The following is a 22,414-nucleotide window of genomic DNA, read 5'->3' as shown; positions in this document are numbered from 1 at the left end:
ATTTTTTAACCTTTTTTTAAAAAAATGAAATATATCATCATATTTATTTCCATCTCCTTCTTTCATTTATATTGTCGTATGTTTTGTTGGCGAAAGGAGTGCGTTTGACGCGTTTGTGATTTCCAGGCGTTTGGTGGATCTTCAGAAGCACCGAGCCATTTGCTGGCCTTGATTATGGAAATGAGAAGCAGCGGGGCTCCATTCCCTTAAGCCCATAGTGTGTTGGATCACGCGCATAATGCTCCGTGCATTGGCCTTGATCCACAAGCGGGTCTGTTTTGCCCGGACTTCTCTTTCCACATTTCATATCATTACGAGGGCAATGGCGGCGGCCTGTTTTTGCGCGGCTTTGTTCTAATGGCTCTTCCTCCCGCCCCCTTTTTTTTTTGCCCTCCTTTCCCTTCAAGCGCTGCGCATATAAATTTATATTGTTTCTGACAGTTTAAAATGTTATATCCTTATTAACCTTTCAATTTATGCTCCGAAGGGCCCTGGTGGGACTGCATTATGCCGTGATTTAGAGGACGTTGGAGAGCATGTTCCTCTCCGATAACGCGTGTGAATAAGTTATTCTATATTCATTATCAGATTATATGACTCCCAAAGAAAAGTTGTTAAAGTTATCACTTAGGGTGTTCCTGGAGAGCCGAAAATTGCCATGTTAATGCTCATTAGTGCCGCGTTCTCCGGCAAGGAAGGCGCAGAAAATCACTCTCCTCCTTCTCTCTCGCTTTTGCAGCATCTTGAAGTCAATGGAGTTTGCGCTGCCGGACAGCTCCAGCACTCAGGTATGAGGCCAGGGCTTTGGCTTTTGGGGCGGGATGGGAAATATCGTATGTTCTGTCAGAATCGTAATGAGGGAGACCTTTCTGAGTTGGAAAGGGCTGGATTCAAATCCTTGCTCAATCAGGCCGTTCACTGTAATAATTATCATTTTGAATTTATTATATATAAATAATCTATATAAATAAAAATGTAATGTTTGTGGGATTAACATAACTCAAAAACCACTGGGCGAATCTACACAAAATATAGACACTACACCCCTAACAGACCAACGAGTGACCATCATTCATAAACCCCTCCCACAAAACAGCAGATAGAACTTAAAAACTCAAAAAACCTAAATGCGCAAAAACGATAGCTCCCATCATCCCCTACACCAGGCCCTTTAGTGGAGGAGGATGCTCCAAATGCACTTCTTCCAACCTGCAAGCTTTCTTCTCCTTGGATTTCTCTGAGAGCATACCAATCCATACATATTTCCCATTTCCTGTTCCATGACTGCAACTCCCAGCAATTCTCCAAATAGATAAGATATATAGATTAGATAGAGATAGATAGTCGGTAGATAGATCAATCCAAGAATAGGTGGAGAAGAAAGAAAGGAGAGAACGAAAAAGAGAATGAGAGGAAGGAAGGAAAGAGGGAGGGAAGGAAGGAGAGAAAGAAAGAAGGAAAGAGGGAGGTTGGCCACGGCAACGCGCGGCAGGTACAGCTAGTTATTATTATATTTCTTATCCGCCTCTCCGAGTGATTCGAGGCAGGTCACAGCATGGTCAAAACATGCAAAATTTTATATACAGTACAGCAGTGGTTCTCAACCTGGGGTCCCCAGATGTTTTTGGACTTCAACTCCCAGAAATCCTAACAGCTGGTAAACTGGCTGGGATTCCTGGGAGTTGTAGGCCAAAACACCTGGGGACCCACAGGTTGAAAACCACTGCAGTACAGTCTTGCTTATCCGACATAAACAAGCTGGGAGAACGTCGGAAAAATGAAAATAATAATAATAATAATAATAATAATAATAATCTTTATTTATACCCTGTCACCATCTCCCTGATGGGGACTCAGGTTGGCTTACATGAAGCCAAGCCCAACAGCAAATTACAATAAGATAAAAACGAAAACACAGTAAAATACAGGATAATACGGAGTTTCCTACTATTATCCGTCCAACATGGAGCTAGACACCAAGAATACAAACAACAGGGACTTAAAGGGTTACGGTAAGGCAACGCCTCTGGGCTAGAGCGGCCCAGCAGGAAGTTCCCAGATGTGGAAGAGGAGCGCGGAAATCAGAGGGAAGGAGGGAAGACATTTCCGCTTCCGGTCCTGCCACTTTTCCTCCTTCCTCCTCCTCCTCCTCGTCTTGCCCTTTTTGCTTATTAGAAATTGGAAGAGAGTAGGGGGATGCTCCTATCATTAAAAGGGAAATGATGGAGGAAAAGGGGGCGTCGGATAAGACGGAATGTCGGATAATACAGAGTATCCGACTGTTACCCAACCGGCGTGGCGCTAGACTCCTAGAATACTAAGAACATGGACTCTTGGAACCCAGCTCTTAGTGGTCCCAAACCAAACAAGGGCCAAATGTGATTATATAAACCACATGAGGTTTATATAACCACAAGAAGTTGGCATGGAGGGGTTTAGTGTGGGTTCGTGTTTTGCCGCCTCATAAGAGCTGGCTGGAAATGTCGTAGATTCAGAGATTCATAGAATCATAGAGTTGGAAGAGACCTCGTAGCTCATCCAGCCCAACCCCCTGCCAAGAAGCAGAAAATCTATTCAAAGCACCCCCAACAGATGGGCATCCAGCCTTTGTTTAAAAGCCTCCACAGAAAGAGTCTCCACCACACTTCGGGGTAGAGAGTTCCACTGCTGAATATTTCAATGGGAAGTGTGGGCCTGCTTTTGGCTGATGAGATAGGATTGTTGTTGTTGTGTGCTTTCAAGTCGTTTCAGACATAGGTTGACCTTGAGCAAGGGCCGGGTAAATGACATTAGAGGGCCATATCCAGCCCTCGGGCCATCGTTTGAGGACCCCTGGTTTATACCCTGCTTTTTCTCTTCACGAGGAGACTCAAAGCGGGAATCATAGAATCAAAGAGTTGGAAGAGACCCCATGGGCCATCCAGTCCAACCCCCTGCCAAGAAGCAGGAATGTTGCATTCAAATCGCCCCTGACAGATGGCCATCAAGACTCTGCTTAAAAGCTTCCAAAGAAGGAGCCTCCACCACACTCCCCGGAGAATGGCTCTCACAGTCAGGAAGTTCTTCCTAATGTTCAGATGGAATCTCCTCTCTTGTAGTTTGAAGCCATTGTTCTGCGTCCTAGTCTGCAAGGAAGCAGAAAACAAGCTTGCTCCCTCTTCCTCCCTGTGGCTTCCTCTCACATATTTATACATGGCTATCATATCTCCTCTCAGCCTTCACTTTTTCAAGCTAAACATGCCCAGTTCCCTAAGCCGCTCCTCGTAGGGCTTGTTCTCCAGACCCTTGATCATTTTAGTCGCTCTCCTCTGGACACATTCCAGCTTGTCAATATCTCTCTTGAATTGTGGTGCCCAGAATTGGACACAATATTCCAGGTGTGGTCTAACCAAAGCGGAATAGAGGGGTAGCATTACTTCCTTAGATCTAGACACTTCGCTTCCATGTGAACATGGCCCTGCTTTCCCCAATTTGTTTTGCGTGCATCCGTTGCTAAAATGGAAGCCGGAGTCCTGCATTTTCAAAGTGCCTTAAATAAATGCACAGTTGAACTAAAATTAAACAATAGCGATTTGGAGGGCGGGGGTTGGAGTCGTACCCACAACTTCTGGCCGCGTCGCATATTAATCTTGTCAGATCAAAGGTTACAAATTGGATTTCCGGCACCTTCCGCGCCAACCCGGCGTCGCCTTTCCTCCGTGCAGCCGGCATTTTTATTATTTCCAGTGGGTTTTGATGATTGAGAGCCGTGCGCGCGCGAAAGGGGAAAGGGTCAGCTTTGCCGACTGATTTAATTTATCCGGTGCCGAAACACAGTGTTTTCGGGGGGGGAAGATACGCAGCGATAACGCCGCGTCGCGAGGCAAACAGGTGTAAGGGAAATGATTAATGGAGCGCTTAGGAATACGTCTCGAGAGCGGACACGCCATCTGCACCGGAAAACAAAAGGCATTCTGCCTCTTGGAGGGGGGGGGCAGTGGTGGTGGCCGTGCCCAAATTGGGGTGACAAATCTCCGGATGTGCGCTCTGTCCCAAATTCCGGCCTGTTCCCTCGCCACCACTTGGGTGTCCTGCCCCAGACTGACCCCTTCCTTTCCTTGCCTCTCTCCTTAGGATGCGGCCTCCAAGCCCTTGGAGGTCTTGCTCCTGGAGAAGAACCGCCTGCTGCAGTCGGAGAACGCCACGCTACGCATCACCAACAGCGACTTGAGTGGTAAGTGGATGGGAAAAGTCCCGGAGACGGTTGTCGTTTTGTCTGTTGTTTTTTCGGGAGGGACAGGGACGGGGAGAGGAGAACTGGAAAGACAATCTCTGTAACAGGAAGTGTTGTTGTCTATAGCGAGCTGAATTGTGGAGGCTTCCTCCGTCTTCCTCCTCCCCGTGACGTCACCGAGAAAAGATTCGGAGATGTTGCAAGGGTTCGGAAGGAATGCCGTGAGATTATTTCGGTCGATTGTGGTGCTCGTTTTTTTTGTCCCAAGGCATAGATTGAAACGGGTTTCGGAGGGTAACCTCTTGTAGACTTTGCGAGTGTTAACAGCCTGAATCCCCAGTCCTTTCCTTGACGTGGTGGTGCCTTTCAGTTTGGTTTGGTTTCTTATCCATGGTGCGGATTGCTGATCTGTCATACTAAAAAGCAGTGGGTGCGGGCAGATGTGGCCCTAGGTAATTTTCAACGGTAAGCAAACAGTATTTTGCCCGCCCCCCCCCCCCCCAAATCATTGATATATATTTTCTGTTCGTCGTGGGAGTTCTGTGTGCCATATTTGGTTCAGTTCCATCATTGGTGGAGTTCAGAATGTTCTTTGATTGTAGGTGAACTATACATCCCAGTAACTACAACTTGCATATGTCAAGGTCTGTTTTCCCCCAAGAGCGCCTCAAGAGCACCCCTGGGCAAAATCAACTATACGGCGAATGCTTACTTTGCGTAATGGTTGAGCCGCCCCTGGGTGCGGGGCTGTCGCCGACAAAAATATAAACAAGCCGGGTTTGGTGGCATGGTGGAGTTTTCTGGTCAGCGGGTGGGAAACGTATCAGTGGATACTCAGTTGGTTGCGGCATTTTGAACAGTGGCATCCTTCAAACAACAATTTCTCTTCTCCAATGGGTTTCCTCCAAGGTCTCTTAAAACGTGGCTAAGTTTGGGTTCAGCCGAGGTCTCTTGTATATAAATATATATATATGTATGTATATTACATACGGGGTGGGGAGAAGGACTCAAATGAGCCGGAGGGGCAGCAGCACAGCAGCGTTTCTTTGTCCTGTGTCCAATGTATTTCCAAGAGCGAAACCAAAGCCATTGTATAAACTGCACTTCATGTCGATTGTCCTACTGCTAATGTTTGAAAAAAGGGGGATTCTCCAGGCTGCGACATACAAGAAAGGTGCAAACATGAAATGCATGTTGTTGGTCTTGGGGGCCTTGTTTGGCTTATTAAAAAATTGAAACGAAAAATCAACAAACAAAAACAAAACAAAAAAGACGACCCTAAACCACCTCCTTCATTGGAATGAAACGCACAAAAAAACAAAACACGAAAACAAGCAAAACGCGACCTGCGCTTTTTTCTCCCGTTTGTGGGGCAAACTCTGCATTTTGGTCTTGGTTTTTTGTCCCCCCCCCTTTTTTGATCCCCCATAATGCATTATGTTTGACCTTCCTTGTAGGGTCAGCCAGGAGAAAAGGGAAAGACCAGCCTGAGAGCCAGCGTCCTCCAGCTTTGCCAGCCTCCTCCCCTCCTCCTCCTCCTCCTCCTCCTCCTCCTCAGTTGCCCCGCAACGCAGGGGAGCAGGCTTCCAGTAATACTAATGGTACACACCAGTTCCCACCAACGGGTTTAAGTCAAGACTTTTTCAGCTCGTCCCTGGCAAGCTCCGGCTTACCCCTGGCTTCTACGGGAAAATTTGCACTAAACTCTCTCCTCCAGCGCCAGCTCATGCAGTCCTTCTACTCCAAGGCCATGCAGGAAGCGGGAAGCACAAGCATGATTTTTTCAGCAGGTCCCTACAGCACAAACTCCATATCTTCCCAAAGCCCCTTGCAACAAAGCCCCGACGTCAACGGCTTGGCCCCCTCGCCCAGCCAGTCGGATGGCACCGCCGTTGGCAGCAACGCCTCGGAAGGCGAGGACATGGACACGGCCGAGATTGCCCGCCAGGTCAAGGAGCAGCTGATCAAGCACAATATCGGGCAGCGCATCTTCGGACACTACGTCTTGGGCCTCTCGCAGGGCTCCGTGAGCGAGATCCTGGCCCGGCCCAAGCCCTGGAACAAGCTCACCGTGCGGGGCAAGGAGCCCTTCCATAAGATGAAGCAGTTCCTCTCGGACGAGCAAAACATCTTGGCGTTGCGCAGCATCCAAGGCCGGCAAAGAGGTGAGTGAGGCCGGCCGGGAGTCTTGGCGGGTTCCGGGGTTTGTGTCTTCCCTTCCAGCGCTCGCCTTTGTGCCGCTGGCTGTTGCAGAGGCCTGCTGTTGTGTTCCCCGCGCTGCCCCACATGGTTGGCCTGGAGAGATAGGACCTTCCAAGGGAGGCGTAGAAGAAGAGGGACGGTGCCATTGAGTACCCCAGGAAGGAAGGAAGGAAGGAAGAAGGAGGGAGGGAGGGAGGGAGGAAGGAAGGAAGGAAGGAAGGAAGGAAGGAAGGAAGGAGGGAGGGAGGGAGGGAGGGAAGGAAGGAGGGCGGGAGGGAAGGAAGGAAGCAAGCAGGGAAGGAAGGAAGGAAGGAAGGAAGGAAGGAAGGAAGGAAGGAAGGAAGGAAGGCGGGCGGGAGGGAGGGAGGGAGGGAGGGAAGGAAGAAAGGAAACACCGAAGGAAGCATGGAGGGAAGGAAGCAAGTAAGCAAGGAGGGAAGGAAGGATTGGAGGGAGGAAGATAGAAAGGAAGGAAGGCAAGAGGGAAAGAAGGAAGGTGGGAAGGAAGAAAGGAAGCATGGAGGGAAGGAAGCAAGCAAGAAGGAAGGGAAGGAGGGAGGGACGGAAGAAAGGAAGCAAGAAAGGAGGGGAGGAAGGAAAAGAGGGAAGGAGGGAGGAAAGGGAAGGAATGAGGGATGGAAAGAGGGAGGAAGGAAGGAGGGAGGGAAGGAAGGAAGGAAGGAAGGAAAGAAGGGAATACCAAAAGAAGCATGGATGGAAGAAAGCAAGTAAGCAAGGAGGGAAGGAAGGAAGGAAGCAAGCAAGGAGGAAAGGAGGGAGGGAAGGATGGAAGGAGGGAGTGACAGAAGAAAGGAGGGAAGGAAGGAAATAGGGAGCGAAAGAAGGAAGGAAGGCAGGAGGGAAGGAAGGAGAGAAGGAAGAAAGAAAATACGGAAGGAAGCATGGAGGGAAGGAAGCAAGCAAGCAAGGAGGGAAAGGTAGGATTGAAGGAAGGAAAGTAGAAAGGAAGGAAGGCGGGAAGGAAGGAAGCATGGAGGGAAGGAAACAAGAAGGAAAGGAGGGAAGCAAGCAAGAAAGGAGGGAAGGAAGGAAGGAAGGGAAGGAAAGGGAAGGAAGGATGGAAGGAAAGGGAGCGAAGGAAGGACAGAAGGACGGAAGGAGAGAGCTATAGAAAAGCAAAGTAGGCCTCTGCACACCTCCTTTCCCGGGGACTGAAACACCGGTTGTAGGGAAGAGGTCCAGGAAGCTGGGTCACCATGAGAAAAGATTGGTCTTGATTTTATTCATTTTCCATGGTTGCATTCTGTGGGAAACGGGGTGTTCCTCGCCTCATTGCTCATTGACCATTCCTGACTCCCATTGGCTCTCTGGCTTTTGGGGACGTGAAATGCGTCCACCGCCACCCTCCACCCCACATTTCTGCAATGGAATGCAAGGAAGAAGCATGGCCGCTTTAGGGGAAGTGCAGCTCCCACCAGGACTCTCCTTCCTGGTCCAGCTCCTTGTGGTGCTGCTGGGCACAACCTTACCCTTGCACGACCGCACGCACACGCTCCCCACTCTCGCTAGGCACACAATTACCCACCCGATTTCCCCCAGTGTGAGCCTCACAAGGCAGACCATTCTTCTCCTTGGCCTCAGGGTAAAGCAGAAGGAAAAAGTATGGAGTTATATAACATACTTTGGAGATGCTGCAGCAGCACAAAAGGGAAGCGCTTGCGGGCAGATGCAGGGAGCGAGGGATGCCCCGTTCATCTCCCTTCAGAGAAGCTCCAGTGTGGAGGCCCCATCTACGCTGTCTTATGAAATCCAGATTAGCTGCTCTGAACTGGATTATATTAGTCTACAATGCCATATAATCCAGTTCAAAGCAGATGATCTGGGCTTGATATGGCAGCCTAGATGTGGCCTAAGAAACATACCTCTCTTGCGTCTCCCAGGTGCATTTTGGTGCCACAACTCCCATAACACCATAGAGTCATAGAATCAAAGAGTTGGAAGAGACCTCATGGGCCATCCAGTCCAACCCCCATGTCACACAACTTTTAGTTCCTGGTCTATAAATGTCATTTCCTAATTGGCTCCATCATAAAAACATGGACAATTATTATTATTATTATTATTATTATTGTCATTATTAAATTATCATTACTATTATTACATTGTTATTGTTACACTATTAAACTATTATTATTACATTATTATTAACTCATTATTACAATGACATTATTAATAATAATAGTACATTGTAAAGTATTACATTATTATTGTTATTAAATTATCGTTATTATTACATTGTTATTATTACATTGCTATTGTTATTATTGAATTATCATTACTATATTGCATTGTTATTATCATTACTATTAAACTATTATTACATGAGTATTACATTCATATTATTAAATTATCATTAGTATTATTACATTGTTATTGTTACACTATTAAACTATTATTATTACATTATTATTAACTCATTATTATAATGACGTTATTATTAATAATAGTACATTGTAAAGTATTACATTATTATTATTGTTATTAAATTATCGTTACTATTATTACATTGTTATTATTACATTAATATTGTTATTATTGAATTATCATTACTATATTGTGTTGCTGTTATTACACTATTAAACTATTATTACATGATTATTACATTCATATTATTAAATTATCATTACTGTTATTACATTGTTATTCTTACACTATTAAACTATTATCATTACATTATTATTGTTATTATTAAATTATCATTACTGTTATTACATTGTTATTATTACTCTATTAAACTATTATTACATTGTTATTATTACATTAATATTGTTATTATTGAATTATCATTACCATATTGCATTGTTATTATTACACTATTAAACTATTATTACATGATTATTACCTTCATATTATTAAATTATCATTACTATTATTACATTGTTATTCTTACACTATTAAACTATTATTACATGATTATTACATTCATATTATTAAATGATCATTACTATTATTACATTGTTATTCTTACACTATTAAACTATTATTACATTGTTATTATTACATTAATATTGTTATTATTGAATTATCATTACCATATTGCATTGTTATTATTACACTATTAAACTATTATTACATGATTATTACATTCATATTATTAAATGATCATTACTATTATTACATTGTTATTCTTACACTATTAAACTATTATTACATTGTTATTATTACATTAATATTGTTATTATTGAATTATCATTACCATATTGCATTGTTATTATTACACTATTAAACTATTATTACATGATTATTACATTCATATTATTAAATGATCATTACTATTATTACATTGTTATTCTTACACTATTAAACTATTATTACATTGTTATTATTACATTAATATTGTTATTATTGAATTATCATTACCATATTGCATTGTTATTATTACACTATTAAACTATTATTACATGATTATTACATTCATATTATTAAATGATCATTACTATTATTACATTGTTATTATTACACTATTATACTATTATTACATTATTATTGTTATTATTAAATTATCATTACTGTTTTTATTACTTTATTAAACTCTGATTACATTGTTATTATAATTATATTAATATTGTTATTATTAAATTATCATTACTATTATTGCATTGCTATTCTTACACTATTAAACTATTATTATTACATTATTATTAACTCATTATTATGATGACATTATTATTAATAGTAGTGCATTGTAAATTATTACATTATTATGTTGTTATTGTTATTGAATTACACTATGTGACATGATTTATGTTCCTGGGTTATAAATGTCATTTCCTAATTGGTTCTATCATGGAAAAAAGGAGAAAGTTTATCAAACTGCAAAGCTTTGTTTTGGCGGGAGGGAAGTGCATTTGGCTCCAGTTTTCCAATGACTATCTCAACTTTGAGTCTAGTTTATGAGAGGCACAAAAATGAAGTTTCTGGAGTAGAACGATGACTTTCACAGTAAGGACCGCACCATTAAATAGGAAATACCACTTTCAAACCAGGAACAGAACGTTTCCCAAATAGTGTTACATAGTGTGATCAGCATGGGGATCCCCCATGAAAAGGCTTGGTGTGGGCAAAACTCTAGAAAGCAGCTGCCAAGGAGAGTCCGCTGGGAGTCTTCTTGCTTCCAGGACTTGCTTTTCCCTTTTACTTTCCTAACCACAAATGTGATTTTTTTTCTGTACTAGCATATATATACAGTGTTCCCTCGCAAGGAAGCAAGGAAGGAAAAGTGCTGGCCCATTGGCCCAGCCTATTCTGGGCCCATAACCCTTGTTGGGTGAGACGAAAGAAGGAAGGGAGCTATAGAGCTCTTTGGACATTACTCCTAATGTTTCCTTATTACGTTCCACCTTGAAAGGGAAGTGTAGAAGAAGAAGGACAGTGCCATTTTGTGCTCCTTCTAGGAAGGGAGGAAGCAAGAAAGAAAAGGTACCAGGTCATTGATCCATCCTATTCTGGGCCCATAACCTTTTTTGGGTGAGACGAAGGAAGGGAGCTATAGAGCTCTTTGGACATTTCTCTTACTGTTTCCTTATTATGTTCCACCTTGAAAAGGAAGCATAGAAGAAGAAGGACAGTGCATTGGGTGCCCCTTCTAGGAAGGGAAGAAGCAAGGAAGGAAAAGTGCTGGCCCATTGGCCCAGCCTATTCTGGGCTCATAACCGTTGTTGTGTGAGATGAAAGAAGGAAGAGAGCTATAGAGCTCTTTGGACATTCCCCCTAACGTTTCCTTATTACGTTCCACCTTGAAAAGGAAGCATAGAAGAAGAAGGACAGTGCCATTGGGTGCCCCTTCTAGGAAGGGAAGAAGCAAGGAAGGAAAAGTGCTGGCCCATTGGCCCAGCCTATTCTGGGCTCATAACCGTTGTTGTGTGAGATGAAAGAAGGAAGAGAGCTATAGAGCTCTTTGGACATTCCCCCTAACGTTTCCTTATTACGTTCCACCTTGAAAAGGAAGCATAGAAGAAGAAGGACAGTGCCATTGGGTGCCCCTTCTAGGAAGGGAGGAAGCAAGGAAGGAAAGGTGCTGGGCCATTGGCTCAGCCTATTCTGGGCCCATAACCCTTGTTGGGTGAGACGAAAGAAGGAAGGGAGCTATAGAGCTCTTTGGACATTACTCCTAATGTTTCCTTATTACGTTCCACCTTGAAAGGGAAGTGTAGAAGAAGAAGGACAGTGCCATTTTGTGCTCCTTCTAGGAAGGGAGGAAGCAAGGAAGGAAAGGTGCCGGGCCATTGGCTCAGCCTGTTCTGGGCCCATAACCTTTGTTGGGTGAGACAAAGGAAGGAAGGGAGCTATAGAGCTTTTTGGACTTTACTCCTAATGTTTCCTTATTACGTTCCTCCTTGAAAGGGAAGTGTAGAAGAAGAAGGACAGTGTCATGGTGCTCCTTCTAAGAAGGGAGGAAGCAAGGAAGGAAAGGTGCCGGGCAATTGGCTCAGCCTATTCTGGGCCCATAACCTTTGTTGGGTGAGACGAAGGAAGGAAGGATGGAAGCTATAGAGCTCTTTGGACATGCCTCTTACCATTTCCTTATTATATTCCACCTTGATAAGGAAGCATAGAAGAAGAAGGACAGTGCATTGGGTGCCCCTTCTAGGGAGAGAGGGAGGGAGGGAAGGAGGGACGGAGGAAGGAAGGAAGGAAGGAAGGAAGGGAGGGAGGGAGGGAGGGAGGGAGGGAGGGAGGGGAGAACTATAGCGCTCTTCGGACATTCCTCCTAATGTTTCCGTATTATGTTCCACCTTGAAAGGAAAGTGTAGAAGAAGAAGGACAATGCAATTGGGTGCCCCTTCTAGGAAGGAAGGGGGGGAGCTATAGCGCTCTTCAGACATTCCTCGTAATTTTTCCTTATTACGTTCTACTTTGAAAGGGAAGTGTAGAAGAAGAAGGATAGTGCCATTGGGTGCCCCTTCTAGGAAGGGAGGAAGCAAGAAAGGAAAAATGTTGGCCCATTGGCCCAGCCTATTCTGGGCCCATAACCCTTGTTGGGTGAGTGGCCTTAATAACAAAAGACCTGCCTGAGAAATATACTGCAGAGCAACTCTCAGAGGAGAACCTTTTTACACACTGGAGCTCCCCAAATGAGGCTTTACTCTCACACAGATGCCTCCTCACACAGACTGATGAGTTTCCTCACTGAGGCAAAACTAACTCTAGCAGGCTTTGGCCTACTCACTCTCCTCAGGGCGACACCAGTTCTGGCCCACTAACTCTAACAGGCTTCAATCTAACTCCTTCAGTGTTGGATTCACACTTTCGTAATCCAAAATACTCAGTTAATATTGAATATTTCTGACAGGAATTGCCCCCCCCCCCCCCGGGTCCCTTGCTCTGTGGGGCGAAGCGAGGAACCCAGGAATGGGAACGGGGCCTTTCACGGAGCGTGAGCCAAAAGCTCGCGCTTGTCCGGGCATGGAGCGCTACGCACCTCAGGCCACGCGAGTGAAGAGCGAGCCCATTGTGAGCCGAGAACACATGTTCGCAACTGGAAATTGGCTCCTGTTGTTGCTTCTCATTCAGGCCTTCCTCCCGCCAGCACTCTATAGCCCCCACTGAGCCTTGGTCTATCCTCCTGGCCCCTTTCTTGGCCCCATTTCCCCATCTCCGTCCCATCCTCCCATAGCTTTGTGTACTTCCAGAGGCTTTAGGAGGGTGGCTGGGAAGGGTTAGGGCAGGAGGGAGGTCCATCAGCCGGGAGAGCTTTGGTTGTGCTTTTCCAGCCTTGCAGAAGGAAGCCAGCTCTACAGTTCTGCGGTTCTAGGTAGGCCTTAGTTGGTTCTAGGCAGATCTTGCAGCAGATCCATGCTCCTTGGGCAGGATTACTGACCCGCCTCCTCCTCTCTTCTTTTTTTGTACCTTTTGAGACATTTATTGATCTCTCCCTAATCTCCTTTCCGAGTGGAGCTGTCAACTTCCTCAACTCCCCAGCCTGCCTGCCTTGCTTCCATTCCCTCCCAAGGGGCCCGGGAGGAAGGTTCCGGAGCGGCTTGGACCCCTCCGGCCCCGCCTCCTCACTCTGCCCCCCATTTGCCAGAACCGACCATCCGTCCATCCGCTTCCCCTGATTGTTTTGTTCTTACCCCACTTGTTTTTCAACAGAGAATCCAGGCCAGAACCTGAACAGGCTATTTCAGGAAGTACCGAAACGAAGAAATGGGTCGGAAGGTACGTCACAGGCAGGTGTTTCTCTTTGCCGTCCGTCTCTGGGAAGTGAAGTGTGCTTTGCTGTGTGTCGTCTTTGTCGTGATTGCTAAGCAAACAAACAAGCAAACAACGCACAAGGTTTGATTCTGGCCTGGAATCTGAGCGAAAAACAGACCGGGGGCCCGTTCAGGCATAATCCTGGCTCCTGGCGAACCGTGACTCCAAAGCCCTTCCCATGGGTGGATGCATGCATGCGCCTTACTTGCTCCGGGTGCGGCGATACTCTCCCCAACCAACTTGCCCAGCATTAACAGGACGCTATGTTTCGTGTCAACCCAAGGGTTGCAGGATCTAACCAAGGTTTATCCTGTTGATCAGGACCAGAGATGGGAAGACTTGGTGGGAAACGGAAAACTGGGGAGGGAGAACAGAGCTTTCCCCCAAGTTTTCCCCAATTTTCCTGGTATTTTTCTGGTTTTCTCCCATTTTTTCAGTCCAGTCCTCCCCTCCCCATATTTTCACGTTTTTCCCAATTTTTTCTGTTTTTCCCATTTTCCGTTTCACTTTTTTTTCTGGCTTTTCCCCATTTTTCATTTTTTTTTTCTGTTTTTCCCCAATGTTCCCGTTCTTCCCCCTCCAATTTTTCCGTTTCAAATTTTTTCCCATTTTTTTTTGTTTTTTTCTCCCCCCCCCAATTTCCCCCTCCCTATTTTTTTCCATTTCACATTTTTTCCAAGTTTTCCCATTTTTTCTGTTTTTCCCTAATTTTCCCATCTCCCCTCCTCATTTTTCCGTTTCACAATTTTTTCCGATTTTCCCTCATTTCTTTCTTATTTTTTCTTCTCCCCCCCCCCTAATTTCCTCCCTCTCTATTTTTTACATTTCACAGTTTTCCCAATTTTTCTGTTTTCCCCTAATTTTCCCATCTCCCCTCCCCATTTTTCCATTTCACAATTTTTTCCGGTTTTTCCCAATTGTTTTCGTTTTTTCCCCAATCTTTTCATTTTTTCCTGGGCATTCCATTTTTCTGGGGGTTTTCCAGACCTTCCAGTCTGTAATCAGGACTCAAAACCTGCAAACCAAATAGGCTCATGATGAGGCCCACTCTGGTTACATCACACCGGCCTCCATTAATGCTGGACTGGAAGGGCAGGGAGACATTGCCGCACGAAAAGGAGGAAGGCCACCCTCCTGGGTAGACTCGGTCACTGTTCTCGCAGAGCCGGGGTTACGCCTGTACTGGACCAGTAAGTATAAAACAAAGCATGGGTCAGCATTTTTTGTTGGGGGGGGGGGGGGGAAGCAAAGCCTGCTCTTCTTCTTTCCTTCCACTGCTGTACTAACCTGACTGCCAAGGAGGCATCTCCCTGGCTGTCTTTGCGCATTGGTCGTGCTGCGGTCCCAGCGCGTCCTTCCCGTTAAGCTTGCAAATGGGGAAGCGGCCCAGCTCTGGCCCCTCTGCTGGAGATGAGGCCTCACAAGCTTGCCTTTATTCTTGATGTATATTTCATCCCTCTCTCCCTCTGTCCCTTTCTTTCTTTCCCAGTGACATCCCAGAGGGCCACTTCACCCCACAACAGCCTTTGTGCGCCGGACAGACAGGCATACTTTAAAAAATAGAAATGATTAGATTTATAGGCATTCAAAGTAGCTGACTAAAAGGGTGGTGGTTCGAATCTAGGAAGTGGGGTGAGCTTCCACTGTTAGCCCCAGCTTCCGCCAACCTAGCTTCTGCCAGCTCCATGCAGTCATACCAGTGGCCAAGATAGCATGCAAAATGTGAGTAGATTAATAGGTACCGCTCTTGCAGGAAGGTCACGGCGCTCCATGCTGTCATACCAGTGGCCAAGTGACCTTGGAGGCATCTACAGACAATGCCAGCTCTTAGGCTTAGGAATGGAGATGAGAGCCAGAGTCGGACACAACTAGACTTAATATCAAGGGGAAAGCTTTGCCTTTACCTAAAGTAGCTTCTGATATGGAGTCAGATACCTGAAAGCAGTGGGATGTGGATCGTAGGCATTTCACGCCTACGATCCCTAATAGTGATGCCCTAATAGATTCCTAAAGTGTGAGGCAGTGTTGGGGTTGTCCTCTTCCTTCTACCTAGAATCCTGGAGTTGGGAGGGACACATCCAAGGGCCATCCAGTCTTTCTGCCAGGCAGGAAAAGCACAATCAAAGCCCTCCCAACGGACGGCGATCCAGCCTATGCTTAAAAGGAGCCTGTACCAAACTTCAAGGTAGAGATTTCCACTGCTGTGAGAGCTGTTCAGCAGTGGAACTCTCTGCTCTGGAGTGTAGTGGAGGCTCCTTCTATGGAGGCTTTTAAACAGAGGCTGGATGGCCATCTGTCAGGGGTGCTTTGAATGAGATTTTCCTGCTTCTTGGCAGAATGGGGTTGGACTGGATGGCCCACAAGGTCTCTTCCAACTCTATGATTCTATCTTCAAACGCATTAAATTCTGCACCTAACAAATCATCCTCAAAAGACAGTTTCTCAGAGAAAGGCTGCTTTGTGCCTCTCCCAGGAATGTGACCTTGTGAATTTGCAGGAGAAACACTCCATTCATGAGACATCTCAGGCTTCTCAACAAGGCCTGGACTTGACTCAAGCCCAGAAAAACCCTCATCCCCATTGGACTGGATGGCCCACCAGGTCTCTTCCAGCTCTATGATTCTAAAAGGAAGGGGCTTCCAGTGGATTCTTGAGGCAGAGAGTTCCACTGCTGAACAGCTATTTGTATGGGAAGGAAATTCTTCCTAAGGTCCAAAGCCATCTCCTTTCCAGCCATTTGAACCCATGGCTCCCAAGCAAAGCGTGTGTGTGAGACCCTCCTATGGTTTTAGTCCCGCTCAGTTGATTGCATAATGCTTTTTTGTGGCAACGTTGAAATGTCCATATGAGGTCAGTGACTGCGGTGGAAGCAAAGACGAGGCAAAAGGAAAGCTGGTGGTGGCAAGGGAAGGGAGAACGAGGAGGGGGAGACTGGGGGCACATCCAGCCAGGTTCCCCTCATTTAGTGACATCTTTGAAGGACATTTTCTTGCGTCTTGGCCAAATGGGGTTGGACTGGATGGCCCACCAAGTCTCTTCCAACTCTAGGATTCTGTGATCTTCTTTGCAGAGCCCACCTTGTTAATTTGGGGGGGGGGGGGAAATCTGTTTCTGGTTTGAGAGTGTTATTTCCTCTTTAGTTGTGCGGTCTTACTTTGAAAGTCGTTCTATTCCAGAAACTTCATATTTTGTGTGTTTGCCACAAATTAGGCTAAATTGGTTGAGACTCGGACGAGATCTTAACTGAAAAATTAGAGTAATAGCAAGATGTCCTTCCTACAAAGACATAGTTTGTGCAGTTTCATACACTTTTCCCATGTTTTGTTGAACGAGCCAGTTAAGTAACAACATTAATAACTCAGGAACAAAAATTGTGTTATGTAGTGTAGCATATTATAATTTTATTATATTTTTTGTCGTGTCAGGAGCAACCGCTCCTGTTGTGAGAGAATTGGCCGTCTGCAAGGACGTTGCCCAGGGGACGCCTGGATGATTTTTGATGTTTTATCATCCTTGTGGGAGGCTTCTCTCATGTCCCCGCATGAGGAGCTGGAGCTAATAGAGGGAGCTCATCCGCCTCTCCCCGGATTCGAACCTGCGACTTGTCGGTCTTCAGTCTTGCCGGCACAGGGGTTTAACCCACTGCGCCACCAGGGGCTCCATAGTATATTATAATAATATAATATAAATATAATATAATGCAATTATAATAATATCTATACACATAATAAAAGTGAAAATATGTATGTGTCAGTGGCCCCCGGTGGCACAGTGGGTTAAAGCACTGAGCTGTCATGCTGGCCACATGACCTTGGAGGTGTCTATGGACAACGCTGGCTCTTTGGCTTAGAAATAGAGATGAGCACCACACCCCGGAGTCAGACATGACTGGACTTAATGTCAGGGGACAACCTTTACCTATGTATGTGTCAAAAGATATTTATGTATAGATATATAGCCTCCTGCACTCCTTCTATTTTTATCAGTTTTATACTAATTTATACAATGCTTTGGATACGAAATAAATAAACTGAAAAAACTCTAAAATTAGAACAGCACAACAACAGAGAGGAAACAAACAAGGACATCTAATTACCTCTCAACAAAAGATTGCTCCAGGCACTGCCAGGCAATCAAATGCTAATCAAGGTGGTCAGTTGAAACGTTCACACCTAGCTCCAGAAGACAAGAGTCCTTTGTCCCACCCTGGTCATTCCACAGATATATAAACCCTTTTTCCTAGTTCCAACAGACCTCATTACCTCTGAGGATGCTTGCCATAGATGCAGGCGAAATGTCAGGAGAAAATGCCTTTAGAACATGGCCATATAGCCCGAAAAAACCTACAACAACCCAAACTAAAAATTCTACAGTATAATGTATAGTACAGCATATATAGTACAACATATATATATATATATAGATATAGATATAGATATAGATAAAGGTAGTCCCCTGACATTAAGTCCAGTCATGTCAGACTCTGGGGTGTGGTGCTCATCTCCATTTTTAAGCCGAAGAGCCAGCGTTGTCCTTAGACACCTTCAAGGTCATGTGGCTGGCATGACTGCATGGAGCGCCGTTACCTTCCCGACAAAGGAATTTGCATGTTTTCGAACTGCTAGGTTGGCAGAAGCTAAGGCTGACAGCGGAAGCTCACGCCACTCCCCGGAATCGAACCTGCGACCTTTCGATCAACAAGCTCAGCAGCTCAGTGCTTTAACCCACTGCGCCACCGGGGGCTCCATATATATATACACACACACACACACACACTGATATTGTGTTATGGTAATAATATAATATATTATATTTACATATTACTTGTAAGCCACTCTGAGTCCCCTTCGGGGTGAGAAGGGTGGCATATAAATATCATTAATTAATTAATAAAAGCATATATAAAAACAGCTCAAAGACAATAAACATGGGACATGATTTTGAAAATAATGAGCAATAAAGGCACGCACCGATGTGTGATGGTGGCCATGAGCTTTCCAAATCAGGGTATTATATGGGTTCTGGACTGTACGGCTGGGTTCTAGCAGCATGTCAGGAGGAGAAAACGCTGCTAGAACCCGGCCATTCAGCGCGGAACCCGCACAACATCCCAGTGATTCTGCCCGCGAAAGCCTTTGCCAAGACGTTTCCAAATGCTTAGGAATCTTCTCCACTTCCTCCATTCCTCAAAGTACGGCTCCATCTCTGCCGCACGGAAGGGAAGGTTTGAATGATATCTTGTCATGCCGCCAAATTGGAGCCTGACCAAAAACCATTCCGATCTTGCCTCCCGCTTCCTCCTCGGGGCCCATTCCTCCGTCTGTCCGTCGTTGCCTCTTCCAGCCTGCAACGCCGCCGCGCCAGATTCTTCAGGAGGATGTTTTGATTCTGAAAAACCTAGCAGATGCTCTCTTTTTTTCCTTCAGCATTTGTGCTTTTGGGGAATTCTTCAAGAGGGGGAAAGGGCTCGGTTGTTTTCTAGTCGGCCTCAAGCGGAGAAATAGTGCTAGCAAGCCGGCCGCGTGGAGTTTGAGTGACCCAGGTTCCGTTGTAGAAACGAATGGTTCTTTGTTCATTGCACCTAGAGCCCTATTATATGTACATATAATATTGATCATAATATTGTAATACACTATAATGCTAACAATAATACAATAAAATAATATGATAATTATATATTTTACATTACATGTAATATTACTAATAATATTGCAGAATAGTGGTGCAGTACAATATATAATACTATATATAATATAATATATAATACTAATACTAATATATATATATATACTACTAATATAATACTAATATATATATATATATATATATATAACGAATATAATTCTAATATATAATCTATATATATATAAATTGAAAGGGTGTTCAACGGGGCAGCAAAACACGAAAAAAAACCCAACGAAAACTCACCAAATTTGCCGTGCACATACCTCAACCCACAAGGTATGCACAACACTCATCAAAATTCCAAACAACATTCCAACAAACTCACAATTACAAAATCCAACTGAGCATGCGCAGTGCCCAGGGGAGGAAGTACACACGCAATGCACTCTGGGAAGGTAGGAAAGGAAGGAAGGGAGGGAGGGAGGGAAGTTGAGAAGGTATATGAAAGAAGAAAGGTAGGAAAGAAAGAGTACAGAGAGAGAAGGAGGATGGGAAAGAAGGGAGGAAGGAAGGATGGAGGAAAGGAAAGAAAGATAGAAAAGAAGAAGAAAGGGAAGGGGAAGGGAAGGTGTCAGAAGGAAGGAAGGAAGGAAGGAAGGAAGGAAGGAAGGGGAATTTGGGAAGGGGAAGAGAGGGAAAAAAGCGAAGGAAGAAGAGAAAGGGAGGGAAGAAAAGAAAGAAAAGGAAGTCTGGAAGTCAAGAGCGAAGGAAGGAAGGAAAGAGATAGAGAGGGAAGAAAGGAGAAAGAGGAAGGAAAATAAAAAGGGAGGAGGAAGGAAAGAGGAAGAGAAGGAAGGAGGGGAGAAGGAAAGAAAAAGGGAAGGGAGGAAACACAGCAAAAGAAGAAGAGAAAGAAGGAGAGAAAGAGGGAGGGAAGGAAAGAAATAAAGAGAAGTAAGGATGAAAGCAAAAAGCTAAGGAAGGAAGTAAACAGGTAGAGAAGGTAGAAAGGAAAGAAGAAAAGGAAATGAAGGAAGGACTGAAAGAAGGAGAGAAAGAGGGAGAGAAGGTTGGCCACAGCAACGCGTGGCGGGTAAAGCTAGTACTAATATATAATATTAATACAAATATACAATACTAATATATAATGCTAATATTGTGCTATGCTAATAATATAATATAATATATTGTATGTACATATAACTTGTAAGCCACTCTGAGTCTCCTTCGGGGTGAGAAGGGCGGGATATAAATCTATATAAATAAAAATGTAATATTCGTTTGTGGGATTAACAGAACTCAAAAACTACTGGAAGAATTGGCACCAAATTTGGACGCAATACACCTATCAGGCCAACAAGTGACCATCACTCATAAACACACTGAAAAACACAGCAAAAGGGACTTAAAAAGCAAAATATATATATATAAAAATACATTACAGCGCATGCACAAAATCACATATGTGTATACACATATACACAAATATATACACACACATGCACATATGAGTCCCCCTTCGGGGGGAGAAGGGCGGGGTATAAATATAGGAAATAATAAATAATATATACACACACAAAACACATATACAGAGACTGGGCCACAGCAATGAGTGGCAGGGAACTGCTAGTGTTGTAAATAAATTTATTATTATTATTATTATTATTATTGGATACACAACAAGATGAGTACACACAATTGTCCTGCTTCTTGGCAGAATGAGGCTGGACTGGATGACCCGCGAGGTCTCTTCCAACCCTATGATTCTATGACTATGCTGGATAACACGTCGGACACTTCCCAAATGTCTAGGACTGTGTGATGTATCGGAGAATAATGTGTGCGGATCCAAGTAGGGTGGCCTTCTGCAGTTGACAAATTTTGTCAGCGTCGATTGTTTTTAAGTGCAGGCCAAGGTCTTTAGGCACTGCACCCAGTTTATCCATCATCCCTGGGACCACCTTGACTGGCTTGTGCCAGAGTCTTTGCAGTTCTATTATTAATTATTATTATTATTATTATTATCATCATCATCATCATCATTAGAAACACAACAAGATGAGTCCACAGCAGACAAGATCACTCTTCTGGCTTTTGTATTGGTTCACACGTCAGACACCTCCCAAGTATCTAGGACTGTGTGATGTATCGGTGAATGATGCATGCAGATCCCAGTAAGGTAGCTTTCTGCAGCTGGCAGATGGTAATTTTGTCAGCGCCGATTGTGCTTAAGTACAGGCCAAGGTCTTTAGGCACTTATTATTATTTTAAAAACACAGTATGTCATAGCAAATGAGATATATATGCTGTTTCACAAAATTATAAGTTGAACGCTTCCTATTATTATTATTATTATTATTATTATTATGTTTACTTATACCCTTCTTTTTCTCTCCACAAAGGAGACACAAAGTGGCTCCCATGAAAAGCCATTAAATATACAATCTTAGCTGTGAGAATTCAGGGGTCTGAGCAACAAATGTTTCCCAAATTCCCACCAAAGACGATGGAGGGACTGGCAGTGTACAGTTTGCAAAATGAGCCCGCAACACAATGCAGCTTCCGAGGAAGGGCAGGCAAAACCCAGATTTACAAAGCCAGAAAGAATCGCACTATGTCACATGACTTTTGTTCCTGGGTTACAAATGTCATTTCTCAATTGGCTCTGTGCAAAAAACATGGAAAAGGTTTATTCAACTTCCCAAACTTCGTTTTTGCAGGAGGGAAAATGAATCTCTGAGCCAATTCCAATAGTTTGTAGCAGCCACAAAAACAACATAGTTCCCGGAGGAGAACAACAACTTTCAAAGTCAGGACCACAGAATGAAACTGGAAATCACACTTTCGCACCAGGAACACCACATTTTTTTTTCAAACCTTGTTGTATAGTGTTATTGTTGTTGTCTCCCGGTGGATCAGTGGAGATCATGTTGGGACAGAAGTGCTGTTCCTCCGTAGGGTGTTTTGACGGCAAGCGCTTCTTCTTCTCCTCCCCTTTGCCCAGGCAATATCACCACCAGGATCCGGGCTACGGAGGCCGGCTCCGACGAAGCCATCAAGTCCATCCTGGAGCAAGCCAAGAGGGAGTTGCAGGTGCAGAAAACAGGTAAGGACACACCTTGCCAGGACACAAGGCATGTGGTGGCTATCTTGGACTCA

General features: G+C 44.5%; 1 protein-coding gene across 10 annotated transcripts in view; it reads left to right on the top strand.

The window, feature by feature from the left end:
- The window catches only part of CUX1 (cut like homeobox 1), a 307,807-nt gene that overhangs the window by 204,388 nt on the left and 81,005 nt on the right, over window positions 1–22,414 (top strand). For 6 of the 10 annotated variants that reach the window (XM_067472043.1, XM_067472044.1, XM_067472045.1 and 3 more), the window contains exons 13-17: window positions 740–788; window positions 4,114–4,213; window positions 5,671–6,378; window positions 13,529–13,594; window positions 22,260–22,361. In XM_067472043.1, the coding sequence (XP_067328144.1) occupies window positions 740–788; window positions 4,114–4,213; window positions 5,671–6,378; window positions 13,529–13,594; window positions 22,260–22,361 (1,025 nt within the window). The remainder of the gene's footprint in view (window positions 1–739; window positions 789–4,113; window positions 4,214–5,670; window positions 6,379–13,528; window positions 13,595–22,259; window positions 22,362–22,414) is intronic. The other 4 variants (XM_067472046.1, XM_067472042.1, XM_060756991.2 and 1 more) reach the window with 2 other exon arrangements.

The sequence above is a fragment of the Anolis sagrei genome, chromosome 11, assembly GCF_037176765.1.
Source record: "Anolis sagrei isolate rAnoSag1 chromosome 11, rAnoSag1.mat, whole genome shotgun sequence".
Lineage (NCBI taxonomy): Eukaryota > Metazoa > Chordata > Lepidosauria > Squamata > Dactyloidae > Anolis > Anolis sagrei.
The sequence above is the reverse complement of the archived record's forward strand: the minus strand, read 5'-3'. Positions and strand labels throughout refer to the sequence as shown.